Below are 16,313 nucleotides of genomic sequence, written 5' to 3' on the forward strand. Positions count from 1 at the left end.
AGACTGCTGCCCGCTAGCAGACACAAAGCCCAAGGCCGTCACAAAGTCCCCAACAAAGTCCTGTGAAGGAATATGTTCCTGGCCTGGCAAACAAGGAGGAGGTGCTAATAGGCTTACCTGGGGGCTCCTGGCTGAAGGCCAGGTCCTTGGTCCTGGTGGAGCAAAGCGGGCAACAGAGAAGGCAGCCAGGAGACAAGAAAGGGGTTGTGAGGCTCACTGGCCGCTGCCCCATATCAAGGAGTGCAGAGGCTGACCAACCCCCGTAGCAGCTGAACCCAAGGGCTTCAGCGTAGGCCCAGGGAGCTCCAGCTGGGAGAATGTGGTGGCCAGGGCTCCCGCCTGCTGCCTCTCCCCTAGAGGGCGCCAGCAGGGCCTGGAGCAGTAGGAAGCAGAGGGGGCGCCAGCAGGACCTGGAGCAGTAGGAAGCAGAGGGGCGCCAGGTTGCAGGAGAGAAGGCCATGAGCACTCGGGGCGAGAAGCTGCTGCTGCTGCTGGCGCTGCTACTGTCTCGGGTGGAACCCGAGGAGGAGAAGGGTGAGTGCAGGGGGCGCTGCTGGCAGCACTGGTGGCAATGGAGGGGATGACGGGTGCCGAGGTCAAGGGCGCTCACCTTCTCGCCTCCACCCAGAGTCGCTGGAAGTGGACCTGTTGTCAGGTAAGGCGCCCAGGATGCCCGCTACCTGTGTGACTGTGGTGCGCCTGCACCGGGGTGCAAAGGACGCCTCATCTGTTCCTCTCCCTCACCCCAGATTCGAGGACTCATCTGTGTTTGAAAGTAACGGGGCCCTGTGGGAGGGCTGGGCCTGCGGGCCACAGGGGAGGATCCCAGAACCACGTCTCCTTCCACAGCCAGACCCAGGATGCGCGGGGCCTCGCGCGGGGCCTCGATGGAGCCCCTCGGGGCCAGGGACCCCGGGGGCAAGCCGGGCGGGGTGGGCCTGTCTCGTTCAACACAGCCACAGGTCCGTCTGACCATCCCAGGGCCATGCGGCCACCGGACCCTCCCATCTCGCGTGGTGGGTGGAGAGAACGCGAGACTCGAGAGCTGGCCATGGCAAGGGAGCCTGCGCCTATGGGGCAGCCACATATGCGGAGCCAGCCTGCTCAGCCGCCGCTGGGTGCTCACTGCCGCCCACTGCTTTGAAACGTGAGTCGGGGAGAGAGCTGGGGGCGGGTGGGAAGTGACCGTGGCCAGTGCCACACTTGAGCACCCATTTCAGGTGTATGCAGCCCAAGGCTCTTGTACTGAGCTCAAGGCTCTGCTGCAGCTGGTTGTACCCACCTGAGTTTCTGTGGGTGCCCCTGGAGGGAACCTTTTTCAGTTTCCTCCAGAATGTTCTTCCATTGCATTCCCATGCACCGTTGAGTGTATTGCTCACCCTTTTCTTTCTCTCTCCCCTTTCTTTTCCTACCACCCTCCACCTACCTTGCAGATGTATACCTCAGGAGTCGGGGGCTAAGGGGTGGGGCAGGTGCTGGCCAAGCAGCCTGACCTGTGGAGCTGTCTCCAGAGCAGCGGTTTGACTCAATCCTGCCCAGCACCCACACCACTACCCACATCTGTTCAGTTCTTTTGGGCTACATAGGGGTTCATGTCATTAGGACAGCTCTTGGAGGTGACAAGACCACTGGAGGGAGCCACTGTCCTCAGAGTGCCCAAAAGTGAGGGCTTTGGTTGTGTCTGTCTTGAGGGCCCATCAGAGGGACTTGCTAATGGTGTTTGGGATGAGCAGGTGGTAGTGGCCCCGCAGTGTCCCATCAGGAAGGGGTGTAGGTATACTCAGGTGGCCCGCTCTCTTCTCCCCCACCAGTTCTCTTGATCCCTTTGAGTGGACGGTCCAGTTTGGGGAGCTGACTTCTAGGCCAGGTATCTGGAACCTGCAAGCCTACTACAATCGTTACCAAGTGGAAGATATCTATCTGAACCCCCAATTCAAGGGGAAGGCACCCTATGACATTGCCCTGCTAAGGTTGGACTCCTCTGTCAAGTACACAAACCTTATCCAGCCTATTTGCATCGTTCCCTCCGCGTTGGAATTCGAGAACCGGACTGACTGCTGGGTGACCGGCTGGGGGGACATCAGAGAGGGTGAAGGTGAGGCTGGGGATAGGTGGGTCTGGGAGAAGGTACTACTCATCCCATTTAGCCACCAAGCTCAGCTGCCCCTCTCTGGACTTGGGCACCTGCTCAGCATTCTCTGCTCAGAGGCTTCTCTCCTCTTGCTCCCACTGCAAGGGCAGGAAGACAGGCTCATCCCCTTCCCTTGTAGACACCATGTGAGCCAGAAGGAAGGGGTGCAGAGGAGGCCGGCTTGGCCAGCCTGAGAGATGGGGGTCCTGAGGGTGTGGAGAAGAACCTCAGCCTTGCTTTATTCGTGTGTCTTCCCACTTCCTCAGCCAGCCCACCACTGAGCCTCAGTGTGCCTTCTGCAGCCACCCCAGTTCCACTTGCCTGTCCCAGAGAGCTGAGCCCTTTCTTCTCAAAATTTCCAAGCCACAGGGTGTGGCCAGCACAGCTGCTCAGTAGGTTGAGGCAGGAGGATCTCAAGTTCAAGGCCAACCTGGGCAACTTAGTGAGACTGTCTTAAAATGAAAAAAAAAATTTTTTAAGAGACTGAGAGAGATTTTTTAATATTTATTTTTTAGTTTTCGGCGGACACAACATCTTTGTTTGTATGTGGTGCTGAGGATCGAGCTCTTAACCTCAGGGTAGCTCTGAGGTTTAACAGGGTTAGCACCCAAGCTCTTAGAAGTGTCCAATGTAGAAGAAGCACTATCTGTGTGTCAGCTCTTGTCATCTTTTACAGGGTCCTGTGGTAACTGGACCCAGACAGGAATTGGGTTCACATCAGGCTCTGACACTTCTCTGGTGCCTTTCTGGAGGTGACTTTTCCCCTGACCTGTTCTTTATCTGGGAGTGGGTCTTGATGCCCCACCATCCCAGAGGTGATGAAGGAACCTTGAAAGCACATGGTTCAAGCCTTGGAGGTGCCCCGGGTGTCATCAAGGAGAGAGCATCAATGGATGGCTCCCACCCTGTCTGGCATCTGGATGCTGCAGCAGGGCTTTGTTAATCATAAAACCATTTCAGCCATCTTAACCCCTCCCCTTATGCTTATTTTGACCGAGGAATCACCCCACTGCCTCAGGCAGGAGCTTTGTGTACATTCTACAGTGAGAGAAACTGAGTGTTGGCAGAGTGCTAACAGCCTGTACTTCCACTGGTCCCTCTTCCTTCCTTCCTTCTTCCTTCCTTCCTTCCTTTCTTCCTTTTCTTTATTTATTTTTTGGTACCAGAGATTGAAGACACAGATGATAAACCACCAAGCAACATCCCCAGCCCTTTTTAAAAAAAATTTTTAAGATGTTGATGGATCTTTATTTTATTCATTTATTTATATGTGGTGCTGAGAATTGAACCCAGTGCCTCACACATGCTAGGGAAGCGCTCTACCACTGAGCCTGCTCCCAGGGTCTCACTGAGTTGCTTAGGGCCTTGCTAAATTGATGAGGCTTGGTTTGAACTTGTGATCCTCCTGCCTTAGCCTCCTAAGCCCCTGGGGTTACAGGGGTGCATCACTGCACCTGTTTCCACAGGTCCCTCTTTGATATTGTTCTTTTGTGTGTTGCAGGGGTTGCTGGGGATTCAATCCAGGGCCTGGAACATGCACTCTACCACTGAGCTACACCCTAGCCTTCTTCTGTAACTTGTTGATTGTTCCTGAGTACAGGGCTGGAGCCCAGGCCCAGCAAGAGACAGTTGCAGGCATTGTTGGTGCCCAGGGTCACCCCTATCCAACAGCCTATGATGTCTCTCCTCAACCCCAGCAGAGAATCAAGTTGCCTGTTTCTCTGTCCCCTGTCCCCCACAGATCTGCCATCTCCTTACACCCTCCAGGAAGTGCAGGTCTCCATCATCAACACCACCATCTGTAACCACTTGTACCAAATGTCAGACTTCCGCTATAGCATCTGGGGAGACATGGTTTGTGCCGGACAGCTCGCAGGAGGCAAGGATTCCTGCTTCGTGAGTGTCACCCCAGCCCACCATGATCTTCTGCAACTATTATCCCACTTTTCCCAGCCCCAGGCCAAACATCAGCTTGTTACCCTATACCTCATTTGATCTCATGCTAATCCTGGGAGGTAGAGACTGTCCCACTTTGTAGATGCAGAAACTGAGGCTCTGTCCCTCCTGGGGAAGAGACAGTAGAACTCATACCCAGTCTCCTGGCTCCACAGCCACCCCTGCTCCCCCAGCCTCTCTGCAGGCCCCACCTACCCTGCCCAGGGCTGGGCTCACCCAGGCTTCTCCCCAGGGTGACTCAGGAGGACCCTTAGTCTGCGAACTGGAAGGGCTCTGGTATCAGATTGGAATTGTGAGCTGGGGAGTGGGCTGTGGTCGACCCAACCGGCCTGGAGTCTACACCAACGTGAGTCAGCACTTTGACTGGATCCGGATGCTGATAGCCCGTAATGGCATGCCCAGGCCTGACCCCTCCCCTGCACTGCTGTTCCTTACTCTGCCCTGGGCTCCCAGGCTCCTGGGGCCAGTCTAAATGAACCTGGCCTTCGAGGGTTGGAACCTTCCGCTAGTTAAAGCTTTGGTCCTCTTCTGTTCTATTGGCTAATAAACACATTCAGCATTCTTCCAGACTTGGTGGCTTCCTTGACAGTTTCCTCCTGTTCACCCCTGTCCAGTTCAGCCCAAGACCTGTCCCCAACTAACCAAAAGCTCGGCTAATGCAAACAGCAGAACCCTCTCCATTTAGTTCAATCAGATAATTTACAAGAGGGGTGTAGTTGTAAGGTGTCTGGGGGCTGGGAAGAGTGGGGGTGCAGGTGCTGGAGAGCATCCCAGTGTACACCATCATGCAAATGTCAGTCACTCTTTGTGTTACTCTGGTCCCCTAAAAGCCAAACTAGGACCAGGCCTTTGGTGCAGGTGAGGAAGTTGGGAAACTGAGGCAGGGAAGTACTGAGTTTATACAAACAGTTTCTCATTGTGGGTAATCTCAGCACTGGTTCACTGAGGACAAGGACAGCAGGGTTGGCATTCCTCCTGACCCCCAAGGCACGGGTGGTCCCAAGGCATGGGATTCTCCAGAGCAGGAGCTGACTCCAGCTGAGGCTGTCAATCTGGGCTTCACCAGTTGCAGCATCAGCAGGAAGTGGTGGGGGTGGGCCAGTGGGAAGGCACCCACCACCCTATCTGCATCCGAAGGCCCTCCTTAGTGTGGCCAAGAGACCTGCTCACCAGGGCGGCTTTGGTGGGGGGTCTCTAGCCTATTCAAGCAGAGTGGGTCTTGCAAGATCCCAAATGCTGTGAGAACAGAAGATGAAGATGCTGTGGCCAGATTCCTCTCTCCTGGTGCCACCCACAGCCCCACTTCCTGGAAAATACACACCCTGAAGCTCCTCTCAGGTGTGAGCCTGGGAGGAAAGCTAGAGAGGGCTTCTGACTCCCTACTCTGGGAGTAAGCCGCAAAGGATGTACTGCCCTCTCTACACCGTGGCCTGGTCTCCTCTCCCCCGTCTTGCGGTTCCCATAGAGAGATTAAAAACCCTTGTGGACAAGTTCCGTCAGCACTGAGCCCCACCGGCAGCCTCCTGTCCCAGCACTCCTGCGCCCTTACAGAGCCGCCACTCTCCTCCAGGCCCCCCTGGCTGCTCCACCCGCACTGGCTGCGGGTCTTGTGTGTCCGCCCAGCCTGGCCTCAGCAGGCGCCCGTTCTCCGTCTAGATCGCCCAGGCAGCCTCGGTGCAGCCTGCGCCCACCTGCTGCTGGCTGGACCTGCTCCTACCGCACTTAACACCTCTGTCCCTTCATGCCCAATGCCTCGCGGGATGTGTTCCCCGCCGGGTGGCCTGCAGCCTGCAGCGGCCTGGAACTTGGAAGAGTGTTGGATCCTCCCGGCTGAGGTCTGCGCCCGGCGGGGCCGCGGGGGAGAACGCGCAGACACGTGGGTCCTGCCCAAGCGCGGCCCCTCCGCTGTGCAGCCCATGGGGGCGACCGCTCGTTGGACTGAGGGACCCCAGCCGGGACATCCTGCCGGGTCAGCGACTGGGGAGGAACAAGGGAGAGACGGCTGGGCAGACCCTGCAGCCCAAGGCGGGACGCCCCCTGCCGTCCGCCCCGCGCGCCCGTGGGGTTGAAGCTGCTGCGCGGCCCGCGGACCACGCGCCCGAGGCGGGACCCCGACAGCAGTGGCGCGGCTGCGGCCGCCGGGTCCGCCCTGCTCCGGAGGCAGGAGTCAGGGGGAGAAACTGCGGCACCGCCCAGGGCCGCCCCAGGGCCTCCGCGTCCTCCGTCGGATAAGGGCCCCAGCCGGCCAGCCCTAACAGTCCCTCGGCTGCGCCTCCCAGCGGGGCGACCCTGAGTTCCGCGTCGCGTCCCCGCCGCGACCAGCGGTGCTGGCCTTGCAGTGAGTCTGAACTCACCAGCAGCGGCCTTGGAGACACACCCTTCCCTTTGCCTCACTCACGCTGGAGAAGGAAACTGCGTCAGGGGTCGGGGGACCCCATCTGGAGAGGTCCTGTGCCATTTGGATCCAATGCCGGTCTTTTGCGGTACCGATTGGCGCGAGTACGGATCAGGAACTTCAGTCTCCGCTTGGGGACTTTTAGGCCTTTTGGGTCCACGTGGTGTGTTTGGGGTAGTGAGCAGCTTGACACAGCCAGGGAAGGCCGCAGTCCAGTTTCTCCTCTCCGGGAACTTGTTTTGGAAAGGTGCCCTGTTTATTCCGGTTTCCTTCGGTGGGTCGGTGGGTCGGTGGTGCCCTCTGAGAACTCCTGCAGGCGCGTCCTGGTCAACTTACAGCACTCAGCCTGAATCTAAGCAAAAAACGGTCTCTTCAGTAATAGACCTGGCTCTGGTATTTTTTTGGAATAAAAAAACAATTTGAAAGTAGTTCCTGAAGACAGCATTGGACAGGATTTTATTCAAACTCACCAAGGTTAAATTGCCCCTGGATTCATAGACACAGCTGGGGTGTGGGGAGCAGGCTATGGCTCCTTTTTTTTTTTTTTTCTTAGTAGAGACTTTTCTGCTCACATTTTGTCATTTTGTTTTAACATCATGGAGGTTTGTTTATTTATTTTGTTCCCCGGGATTGAACCCAGGGGACCTTAACCACTGAGCCACATCCATCCCTTTGTATTTTATTTAGAGACAGGGTCTCACTGAGTTGCTTAAGCCCTTGCTAAATTGCCCGGGCTGGCTTTGAACTCCCAATTCTCCTGCTTCAGCCTCCTGAGCCGCTGGAATAACAGGCATGTGCCACAGGCGCTGACTCTTCACTGGCTTTTTTGTTTGCTTGTGTTTTAGTTGTAGATGGACAAAATGCCTTTATTTTATTTATTATTTTTATGTGGTGCTGAGGATCGAATCCAGTGCCTCACATATGGTAGGAAACGCTCTGCTACTGAGCCACAACCCCAGCCCCACAACTTGTAGCTTTCTTAAAAAAGTAAATGAGGGCTGAGGTTGTGGCTCAGCGGTAGAGCACTCGCCTAGCACATGCAAGGCGCTAGGTTCAATCATCAGCACCACATAAAAATAAATAAAGGCATGTGTCCAACAACAACTAAAAAAAATATTTAAAAAAAAAAAAGTAAATTGACTTTTGGGTTCTGTCTGCTTAGATTAATACTTTTGTTTGATTGGCATGCCTAAGATATTTCTGCGAATGGTTTTAAGTTACTTCTTGAACTGAAATTACAGGTTTACATGAATGCATTGGATTTTTTTTTCCCTTCTGCCTAGACAAAGATAATTTTGTTATTCAAGTTTGCTTGGAAATTTGTACTTTTAGTTAACCCTAGGCAGAATGCAAACATGTAAGTTTACTTGGATTCATTTGAGACCGGACCCAAAGGAGCAAAAATGTAAATCAGGCTTTTTAAAATGCAAGCAGCTGTGGCCCAACTCCGTGCTTGCCTGTAATTCCAGAGACTTAGGAAGCTGAGGCAGAAGGATAGCAGATTTGAGGTCAACTTGGGAAACAGGGTGGGCTGGAGAGCTGAGGGACTCTCATTCCCCAGAAGGGCTCCAGGTAGGAGGAAGAGCAAGATATTGGGAGGGCTACGGCCATCTTGCACTGCACTTGTACACCTGACTGGTCTTGGGGCCTGAGTTCCCAGACACTCTGGGAAGAAGGAGATGATTGCAGCTCATGGGCTACTGGGCTCATGCTGGGGTGGGGCTGGGCTCACACCTGTCCTCCAAACTTGGGCAGGGCCTAAGGCCTCCACACAATGCCTGAGAACAGGGGTCCAGGCCTGCATGATCTGGGGTCCTTGACCCAGCTCCCAGGGCCCCCCCGCCCCGCTCTTGTCCTGGAATCACAATACCCACCTTTCACTGGGTGCTAGCTGCTAGCTAAAGTACTGAGTGCCTGGCCTGACACCTCCTGTAGGACATACCCCCTGCCCCCAAGAGCTCTTATGACCCCCAACTGTGCAGCAGAGGAACTGAGACTGCAGGGTGAGGACCTGCTGAGTCCCACAGGAATGGGCAAAAAATTCTACCTTCTGCTCTGTGCTGCAGCTGACTGTGTCTCTGTGGGCTGGATGGGCAGTGGAGCTGTAGAGCTCAGAACCTGCCACAGGCATCTTGGACAAGCACACCCACTCAGCCCTGTTGGCCATTGACCTTCCATCCCCAGGCTCTGTGGGCCTTAGGTGGGCCAGGACACCAGGGGTGAGAGAGGTAAACTCATTAATCAAGGACACTGGATCCCAACAGGAAAAATGGAAGTACCTGCCCTCTGACCACCCACAGCCAGCGCCTTGACATCTGCCCACTTGCCACCAGGGGGCGGCAGTGGGCCTGTCTCTTGGGATCAGGGACCTCCCAGATGTGCTGCTGGGCTTGGCACTGGGGCTGCCCTCCACCTCACCTCCAGGTAACCAACTTCCAAGGGCCTCAGTGCCCCAGGGACAGGATGACCCACTGAGCACCCAAATGCTGCAGTGCAGTGGAAATCACGCATGGTGACAACCCTGGTGTGACGGCTTCTCCACTTGTTCATTTTCATCTCTAACTGATCTCCTGAATTCTGAGAGAGGAAATGTGGATTTTAGTTGCTTTGAGTATTTTGAACGCTTTTTTGCTTATGTCCCAAGACCTCTGCTCTGGGGACACAGAGGGACATGCCTCCTACATCTTTTAGTGGAATGCAACTTTTTTAAAAATTTTGTTTTTAGATGTTGATGGACCTTTATTTTATTCATTTATTTATATGCAGTGTTGAGAATCGAGCCCAGTGTCTCACACATGCTCTACCACTGAGCCCCAGCCCCAGCCCCTGAATGCAACTTTTGTCTATGGAAAAGATCCTCAGTTTTCAAACCAAAGACCTCTAGCCTTGGACATGTTTTATCTGACATTAAAATTTCATCTGCTTTCATCTTTTGTGCAGTTCTTTCAATAATGTATATTAAAGCTGAAACAGAAAGAAAGCATTTAGAAAGAAATGGCAGGCTGGGGATGTAGCTCACTGGTAGAACACCTGCCTAGCATGCACAAGTCCCTGGGTGTGATCACTGGTACCACCAACAAAAATCAAATAGAAAGAAGTGACAAAAAAAAAAAAAAACAACAACAACAACAACTTTCTCCACCTACTTCTGTTTGCACTCACAGAAATGTACTTGCTGGCATTTTGTAAGAAAGTCCAGTGTTGCTGAGTGTGATGGCCCACACCTGTGATGCCAGAGACTTGTGGGGTTGAGGTAGGAGGAGTGCAAGTTCAAGGCCAGCCTCAGCAAGTTGGCAAGACCCTGCTGCAAAATAAAAATAACAAAGGACTGTGAGTGTAGCTTAGTGCCTCTGGGTTCAATCTCCAGGATCATTAAGGAAAAAAAAAAAAAAGAAGAAGAACAAGAACAAGAAAAAGATATTCACATAGTCTCACCAACCCAAAGATGGACTTTGTGATTTCAAAAGAAACTGAAGTTTCACATGATTCAGAAACTTTATATGGATAAAGACACAATCCTCCCACTTGAGGAGTTTCTGTACTGTGCAGGGCAGTTTCCAATGGATGAGTATATCTCCTTTGAAGACATCACCACAGTCCTTGTCATATCCATCATCCTCTGCCTCAGTGAGCTGCTTGCTCCCAGAGGTGCTCTGTGAGCTGCAGCCATCGTGATTGACCCTCTCTGTGCTCATAGCTCCTCTGCTGAGTACGATGCTGAGGAGGTGACTCTCCCTGGCTCTTGTGACCTATTTCCTGAGACAGGCAAGAGCCTTCCAAGTCCTCCCCTCTGAGGGTGCCCATTACTTGCTTCAGCCCATGTGGTGTCAGGAATGTTCCAAGTGCAGCTAATGCACTGCATCTTCAGACTGGCTCAGTCTGGACATTCCCCTGCTGCAGAGGCCATCTTTACCTTCTCATTTATTTATTTACCCATTTACATATGGCACTGGTAGCTGAACCCAGATTCTTGCACAAGGTAGGCAAATGTTCTATCCCTGAGTTAAATTCCCACACCCCCGGGGGATGGGGGGGTCAGTCTCTTTCTCTCTCTCTTTTTCCCTTTTTATTTATTAAGACAGGGCTCCCAAAGACTTGGGATGTTCCTGCCTCATCCTTCTGAGCTACTGGGATTACAAGCATTCGCCACCACTTCTGGCTGAATCTGTCTTTACAGCCTTCTCTCGTGGAATCCCTCCTCCAAATCCTTGCTCTGCCTTCTGAGTTCCTTTCTTTGTTTTCTCTTCCAGCTTACCACTGCATTTCTTACTTAGCTATGACCAAATTAGTGCTGAGCCCTTCTGCTACAATGTTCTGCTCAGCAGTGATATTTTAAACTTCTCCACACTCTCTTTTCTCCAGTTGCTCCTTTCCTGGACAATCCTTGCCTCCTCCTGGAAGACTCCTCCTGAATCTTTCTGAGGGACACTAGTTCCAAGTTTCCCAGTTGTAGAGGGGTGTAGTGGTGAATGCTGGTAATCCCAGTGACGGGAAGGCTGAGGCAGGAGGATCCCACATCCAGCACAGCCTTGGTGACTGAACTGTCTGAAACTTTGTTTAAAAGGGCTGGGGGTGTGGCTGGGCGTTAGAGCATCCCCAGGCTCTATCTCGGGTATGAAAAACAAAATAAGTAGTTTCCCAGTTGTCTGCTCTCCGTGGATTATCTGGGCTTCCTCTGTGGTCAGCTGACCTCCCTGCAACAGACCCTCTGATGAAGGCCCGAGTTCTCCTGGAACATTCTCCATCCTCCTTGTTGGGCCGTCCAGGGCCAACTCAGCAGGAGCAGGGTGTTCCAATCCAGCGCAGTCCAAGCAAAGCACTGGCCCTTGACCAGCTCTGGGGAGACCACAGGTGCCCTTGGATGGTCCTTCCTGAGGAGTGTCCCTGCAAACTTGGAGAATGGTGCCACTCCGGGTCCCACTAACATTGGGATTCCCCGAGGGGCTTGGGCCACACGCAGAGACTGAGTAACCAAGGTTCCCACCTGGGCATCTCATGCCTCCCTGACCACACCTCAGTACAGCCCTGGTGACCAGAAGCTGCTGTCTTCCCTTGTGGCACTCCTTCGGGCCAGCAGTCTCAGGTCCACTCTGGGAGAATTCAGCCCTGTCCACTGGCCTCTGCTGGGGAACACATCTGGAGAGAGGCTCACGCTTGTGTCCTCACCCAGGAGCACACTGACTCTTCTGAGTTCTATGGGACCCGATGGGGACTCTCTGACCCAGGGGGTGTTGGTGCTGATGCCTGGCTGGCTGTCCACTCACAAGTGGGACTGGTACACTGACCCCACTCCCACAGGAAGCAGAGGCCCTGGAGGCCCGGGCAGTTGTGTGAGGCCCACTGCAGGCAGCAGGCAGAGAAGGAGCTCGAGCCCTGTGCATGGTCGCAGCCCAGCTCCATGGCTGCAAAGGAGCAGCACCTTTAGCAGGAGGCGCCACACTGCTGACTCCAGATCAGCCTGCCAGGAGGAGGTGCTAGTGGGCTTCCCGGGGGGCTCCTGGCTGAGGGCCATGTCCTTGTTCCTGGGGGAGTTGTGGGTGGGGGAAAGAGGGCATCAGAGGAGGCAGCCAGCGCTCATGGGCTGCAGACAAGAAAGGGGTGTTGGGGTTCACTGGCTGCAGCACCACATCAAAACGTGTGCCAGCTGACCAACTCCTGTAGGAGCCGAAGGCACTGTGGTCCCCAAGGGTCCCTTGGTCCCAGGGAGCTCATCTGGGTGAAGGTGGTGGCCAGGGCTTCCAGTCTGCTGCCTCTCCCGCAGGGGGCGCCGGCAGGGTCTGGAGAGGAGCTGCAGGGAGCCCAGGGGGCGCCAGGCTGCAGAAGAGGCCATGGGCGAGAGGAGCTGCCCACTTCTGCCGCCGCTGCTGCTGCTGGCGCTGCTGTGGCGCCCGGGACTGGAGAAGCAGGGTGAATTCAGGGGGCGCTGCTGGCAGGGCGGGGCGACGGGGGCCGCGGGCATCGTGGAGGTCAGGGGCGCTCACCTCCTGGCCTCCACGCAGACTCGCAGGAAGAGAACCCGCAGTCAGGTAAGGCGCCCCCGACGAGCCCCCTGCGAGGTGCGCGGGCGTCGGATGCAGAGGACGGTGCGAGGACGCCTCATCTCTCCCTCTCCTCCGCCTCAGGTCCCATGAACACCCTGCTGCTCTCAAGTAACGGCCCGGCCCTGGGGAGGGGCGGGTGGGCGCGTCCCCAGAGGCCCCCGGCCCAGTGGTGGGCCTGCCCCGCGAGCTCACCGCGTGTCTGCCCCAGGGCCCTGCGGCCGCCGGGAGGTCCGCCCTCTGATCGTGGGCGGAGTGGAGTCCTCGCGCGGGCGCTGGCCGTGGCAGGCCCTGGTGCGTGTGCGCAATGTCAAGACGTGCGGAGGGAGCCTGCTCAGCCGCCGCTGGGTGCTGTCGGCCGCGCACTGCTTCAGGAGGTGAGTCTGGGCGTCCACTGGGAAGGCGACCTCCCTTCTTGCACTGGGGCGCTCTTGTATGTTGATAGGGCTTCGTGTTTTCCTTTGCTTCAAGCAGGGCTGCAACTGGTAACAGACAAATGACTTTATAAATGACTTTCCCTGGCATCCCTGGAGATGACCCTGTTCAAATTCTAGCATCACTTTTTACCAAAACATTATTGTGCATTTTTCTTGTAATTTTCTCTTCTCTTTCTAACCAAATGGAACCACCATAGTTTCACCTCCCAATGGAGTGGGAGGCTTGAGTTGAGGAGGGAGCTATGCTGGTCACCCAGTCGGCCAGTGGAGCTCTCCCCACCCAGCTGTTTGACTTCCAGTCCGAGGACCAGCACTGGCCTCACATCTGCTTTGTTCTTTCTGAGTGGCACATGTATACTCCTACAAGACTGTGCTCTATGTCCTTAGGACAGCTGTGGGAGGTGACAAGACACTAGGGGGAGCCACACTCCTGCTCCTCCCACCTCAGTACTCAGGTTGTGGCCTGTCTTGGTCTGAAGTTTCTACATGGGTCCCTTGAGCCCATAAGAAGGACTTGCCATGGACACTAATGGTGTCCATAATGAGCAAGTAGTAGCAGCCCCACAGCATCACCCCAGCCCAGGTGTGCTCAGATGGCCAGGCCCCCTTCCCCGGGCCCTGGAGGTCGCTCTCTTCTCCCCTGCCAGGTTCTCTCGTGCTTCCAGGTGGATAGTCCAGCTTGGTGAGCTGACTCTCCGCCAATCTTTCTGGAGCCTGCGGGCCCACCGAAACCGGTACAGAGTGAAGGACATCATTGTGAACCCCCAGGCTAGAGGGAAGTTCCATGACATCGCCCTGCTGAGGCTGGCCTCCTCGGTCACCTACAGCAAGTACATCCAGCCCGTCTGTGTCCTGTCTTCTACCTTCATGTTCCTGCACCGGTCCGACTGCTGGGTGACTGGTTGGGGAGTCATCCATGAGAATATGGGTAAGGTTGGGGACAGAGGGCTGGGCTGGGCACTATCCTCATCCCATTTAGCCACCAGGTCCAGCTGCCCCTCCTGGACCTGGGCACCCGCTCAGCATTCTCTCCTCAGGGGCTGCCCTCCTCTTGCTCCCACTGCAAGGGCAGGAAGACAGGCTCTGTCCCCTTCCCTTGCAGACACTGTGTGGGCCAGAAGGCAGGGGTGCAAGGTGGGCCGGCTTGGCATGTGCCTTTGCTAGCCAGCAGGGGTGGCAGGCTCAGGACAGCCTCCTGCCAAGGGCCTCTGCCGTTAACTTCCTTCCACTGTGATTTAGTTCACAAACCCAAACTTATAGCCAGCAGTGGCGAAGCAGGCTGTTCAGAGATCTGCGGGGCGTTCCCAAAGCTGTGCGGCCATCCTGGCACCCTCTACCTCAGAACAGCTCCATCTCAGCAGGAGTCCCTGCCCTCCTTGATCATTCCTTCCGTGCCTGGTGGCCTGGGTCATTGCCCCTGGCAACCACCGCCTGCCCAAACCACCGCCTGCCCTCTGCCTGCATGGATTGCCTGCTCTGGACATTCCTTGCCAACGCAGCCACAGAGCGTGTGGCCTTTTGCATCTGCTTCTTGCACGGGCTGTCGTGTCTCCCAGGGTCGTCCCGTTTGCGTGTCCCTCAGTCCTGCATCCCTCTTTTTTTCCTTTCTTTTATTTATTTAAAAATATTTTTAGTTATCAATGGACTTTTATTTATTTATATGTGATGCTGAGGATCGAACCCATTGCCTCACACACGCTAAGCAAAGGCTCTATCACTGCACTACAACCCCAGGCCCCCCCCCCTCAATCTCTCTCTCTCTCTCTCTCTCTCCTTTTTTTTTTTTTTTTGATATCTAATTCACAGAACGTTAAGTTGGCTACTTAACATGTACAACTTGTATATTCTCTACCTGGGCAGCAGGGGTGGCATCTTTATTGTCTAATTAGGATATCAAATCTCAGGGTAGCTGCAACTGCCTGTCCTTCCGCCGGGTCCCCTCGGATCTTGATGACTGCCCTCAATGTGGAGTGGTCACCCTGGACCTCTCCACTGCTACAAGGTGTGGGCTGGGCACACACATCCTGCTCTGCTCTAGATGGCAGAGGAGAGGCTGAGTTTGCTTTCTGTCTCTGTCCTACCCCAGTACCTCTGCCACCCCCCTACCGCCTCCGGGAAGTGCAGGTCACCATCCTCAACAACAGCAGGTGCAGGGAGCTGTTCGCGTTGCCCTTTCAGCGCAGCTCCATCAGTTTTGACATGCTTTGTGCTGGTGCTGAGAATGGCAGCAGGGATGCCTGCCACGTGAGTGCCCACCCCATGAGGAAATCATACCCACCCTGCCCCAGGCCTGAGAGCAGGCTCCGAGCCCCCACCAGCCCACACCTGGAGTAAAGCAATGGCAGTCCTTACTCACCAGCCTACAAAACATACTGCTCATTCTCCACTGGTGGTGCCTCCTCCCACACCCGGTCAGCCCCTGGAGGTAGAGACTGAGGCCCCACTTTGCAGATGCAGAAACTGAGGCTCTTCTCTGCTGGGGAGCAGGGAATAGGACTCACACCCCTCCTGCCAGCTGCACTGCCACCCTGCTCCCCCAGCCTCTCTGCAGGCTCCACCCACCTGCCCTGGTTGGGCTCACCCAGGCTTCTCCCCAGGGTGACTCAGGAGGACCCTTAGTCTGTGACTTGGAAGGGCTGTGGTATCAGATTGGAATTGTGAGCTGGGGAGTGGGCTGTGGTCGACCCAACCGGCCTGGAGTCTACACCAACGTCAGTCTACACTTTGACTGGATCCGGATGCTGGTAGCCCGTAATGACATGCCCAGGCCTGACCCCTCCCCTGCACTGCTGTTCCTTACTCTGCCCTGGGCTCCCGGGCTCCTGGGGCCAGCCTGAGCATACCTGATCCCATGAAGGTACTGTGGGAACCATAGCTCTGCACCTTCCCCATCCCGTGGACACCCAGTATTGTGTGGTGACAGCTTCCCAGACCAGCCCCTTTCCCCTGCTGTCTTGTTTCCTAATAAACACTTATGCATACTCAAGTTGACAATCCAGAACATGATGGGCACCCTGTGCTTCCTGGACCATTGTCTGTATTACCCATGACCTGTGCAGCCCAGGACCTGTCCCTAACTCCTAATCTTGTCCAGCTGTTGGTCACAGACAGCTGAACCCTTTCCAGTCAGTTCACCCAGAAAGTTGATTTGTGGGAAGAGGGTCATAGCCCCAGGGTGTCTGGGAACTTGGAAGTCTGGGGAAGGGTGACAGGGAATAAATGTTCCTCATGGACAGCGCCCCCCGCCCCCAGTCTTGGTGTGCCCCACTACATGAGTCTCAGATGCTCCTGGTGTTACCAAGATCCTGTAATGGTAGTTTACTGGGGTCGTGAGCTAAGGAAGTACAGGCCAGGAG

The 16,313-nt window shown here is 55.2% G+C and overlaps 2 protein-coding genes across 2 annotated transcripts; both read left to right on the plus strand.

Moving 5' to 3' along the window:
* The first annotated feature begins 458 nt into the window (after positions 1-458).
* On the plus strand, positions 459-4,559 carry LOC124093590 (testisin-like). Its single transcript, XM_046446117.1, has 6 exons — positions 459-534; positions 629-775; positions 850-1,147; positions 1,812-2,095; positions 3,873-4,027; positions 4,320-4,559. Exons 1-6 carry the CDS (start codon positions 459-461, stop codon positions 4,557-4,559), a joined length of 1,200 nt encoding a protein of 399 aa, XP_046302073.1.
* A 1,288-nt stretch (positions 4,560-5,847) lies between these two features.
* Positions 5,848-15,958, plus strand: LOC124093599 (serine protease 41-like). The gene is made up of 7 exons (XM_058580040.1): positions 5,848-5,963; positions 12,244-12,389; positions 12,482-12,631; positions 12,732-12,897; positions 13,623-13,885; positions 15,044-15,201; positions 15,555-15,958. The coding sequence occupies exons 1-7, from the start codon at positions 5,848-5,850 to the stop codon at positions 15,792-15,794; spliced, it is 1,239 nt and encodes a 412-aa protein (XP_058436023.1). The 3' UTR covers positions 15,795-15,958.
* Positions 15,959-16,313: the final 355 nt, after the last annotated feature.

The sequence above is a fragment of the Marmota monax genome, unplaced genomic scaffold (genome assembly GCF_021218885.2).
Source record: "Marmota monax isolate L192 unplaced genomic scaffold, Marmota_monax_Labrador192_F-V1.1 WCK01_AAM20220418_F8-fsc00035, whole genome shotgun sequence".
NCBI lineage: Eukaryota > Metazoa > Chordata > Mammalia > Rodentia > Sciuridae > Marmota > Marmota monax.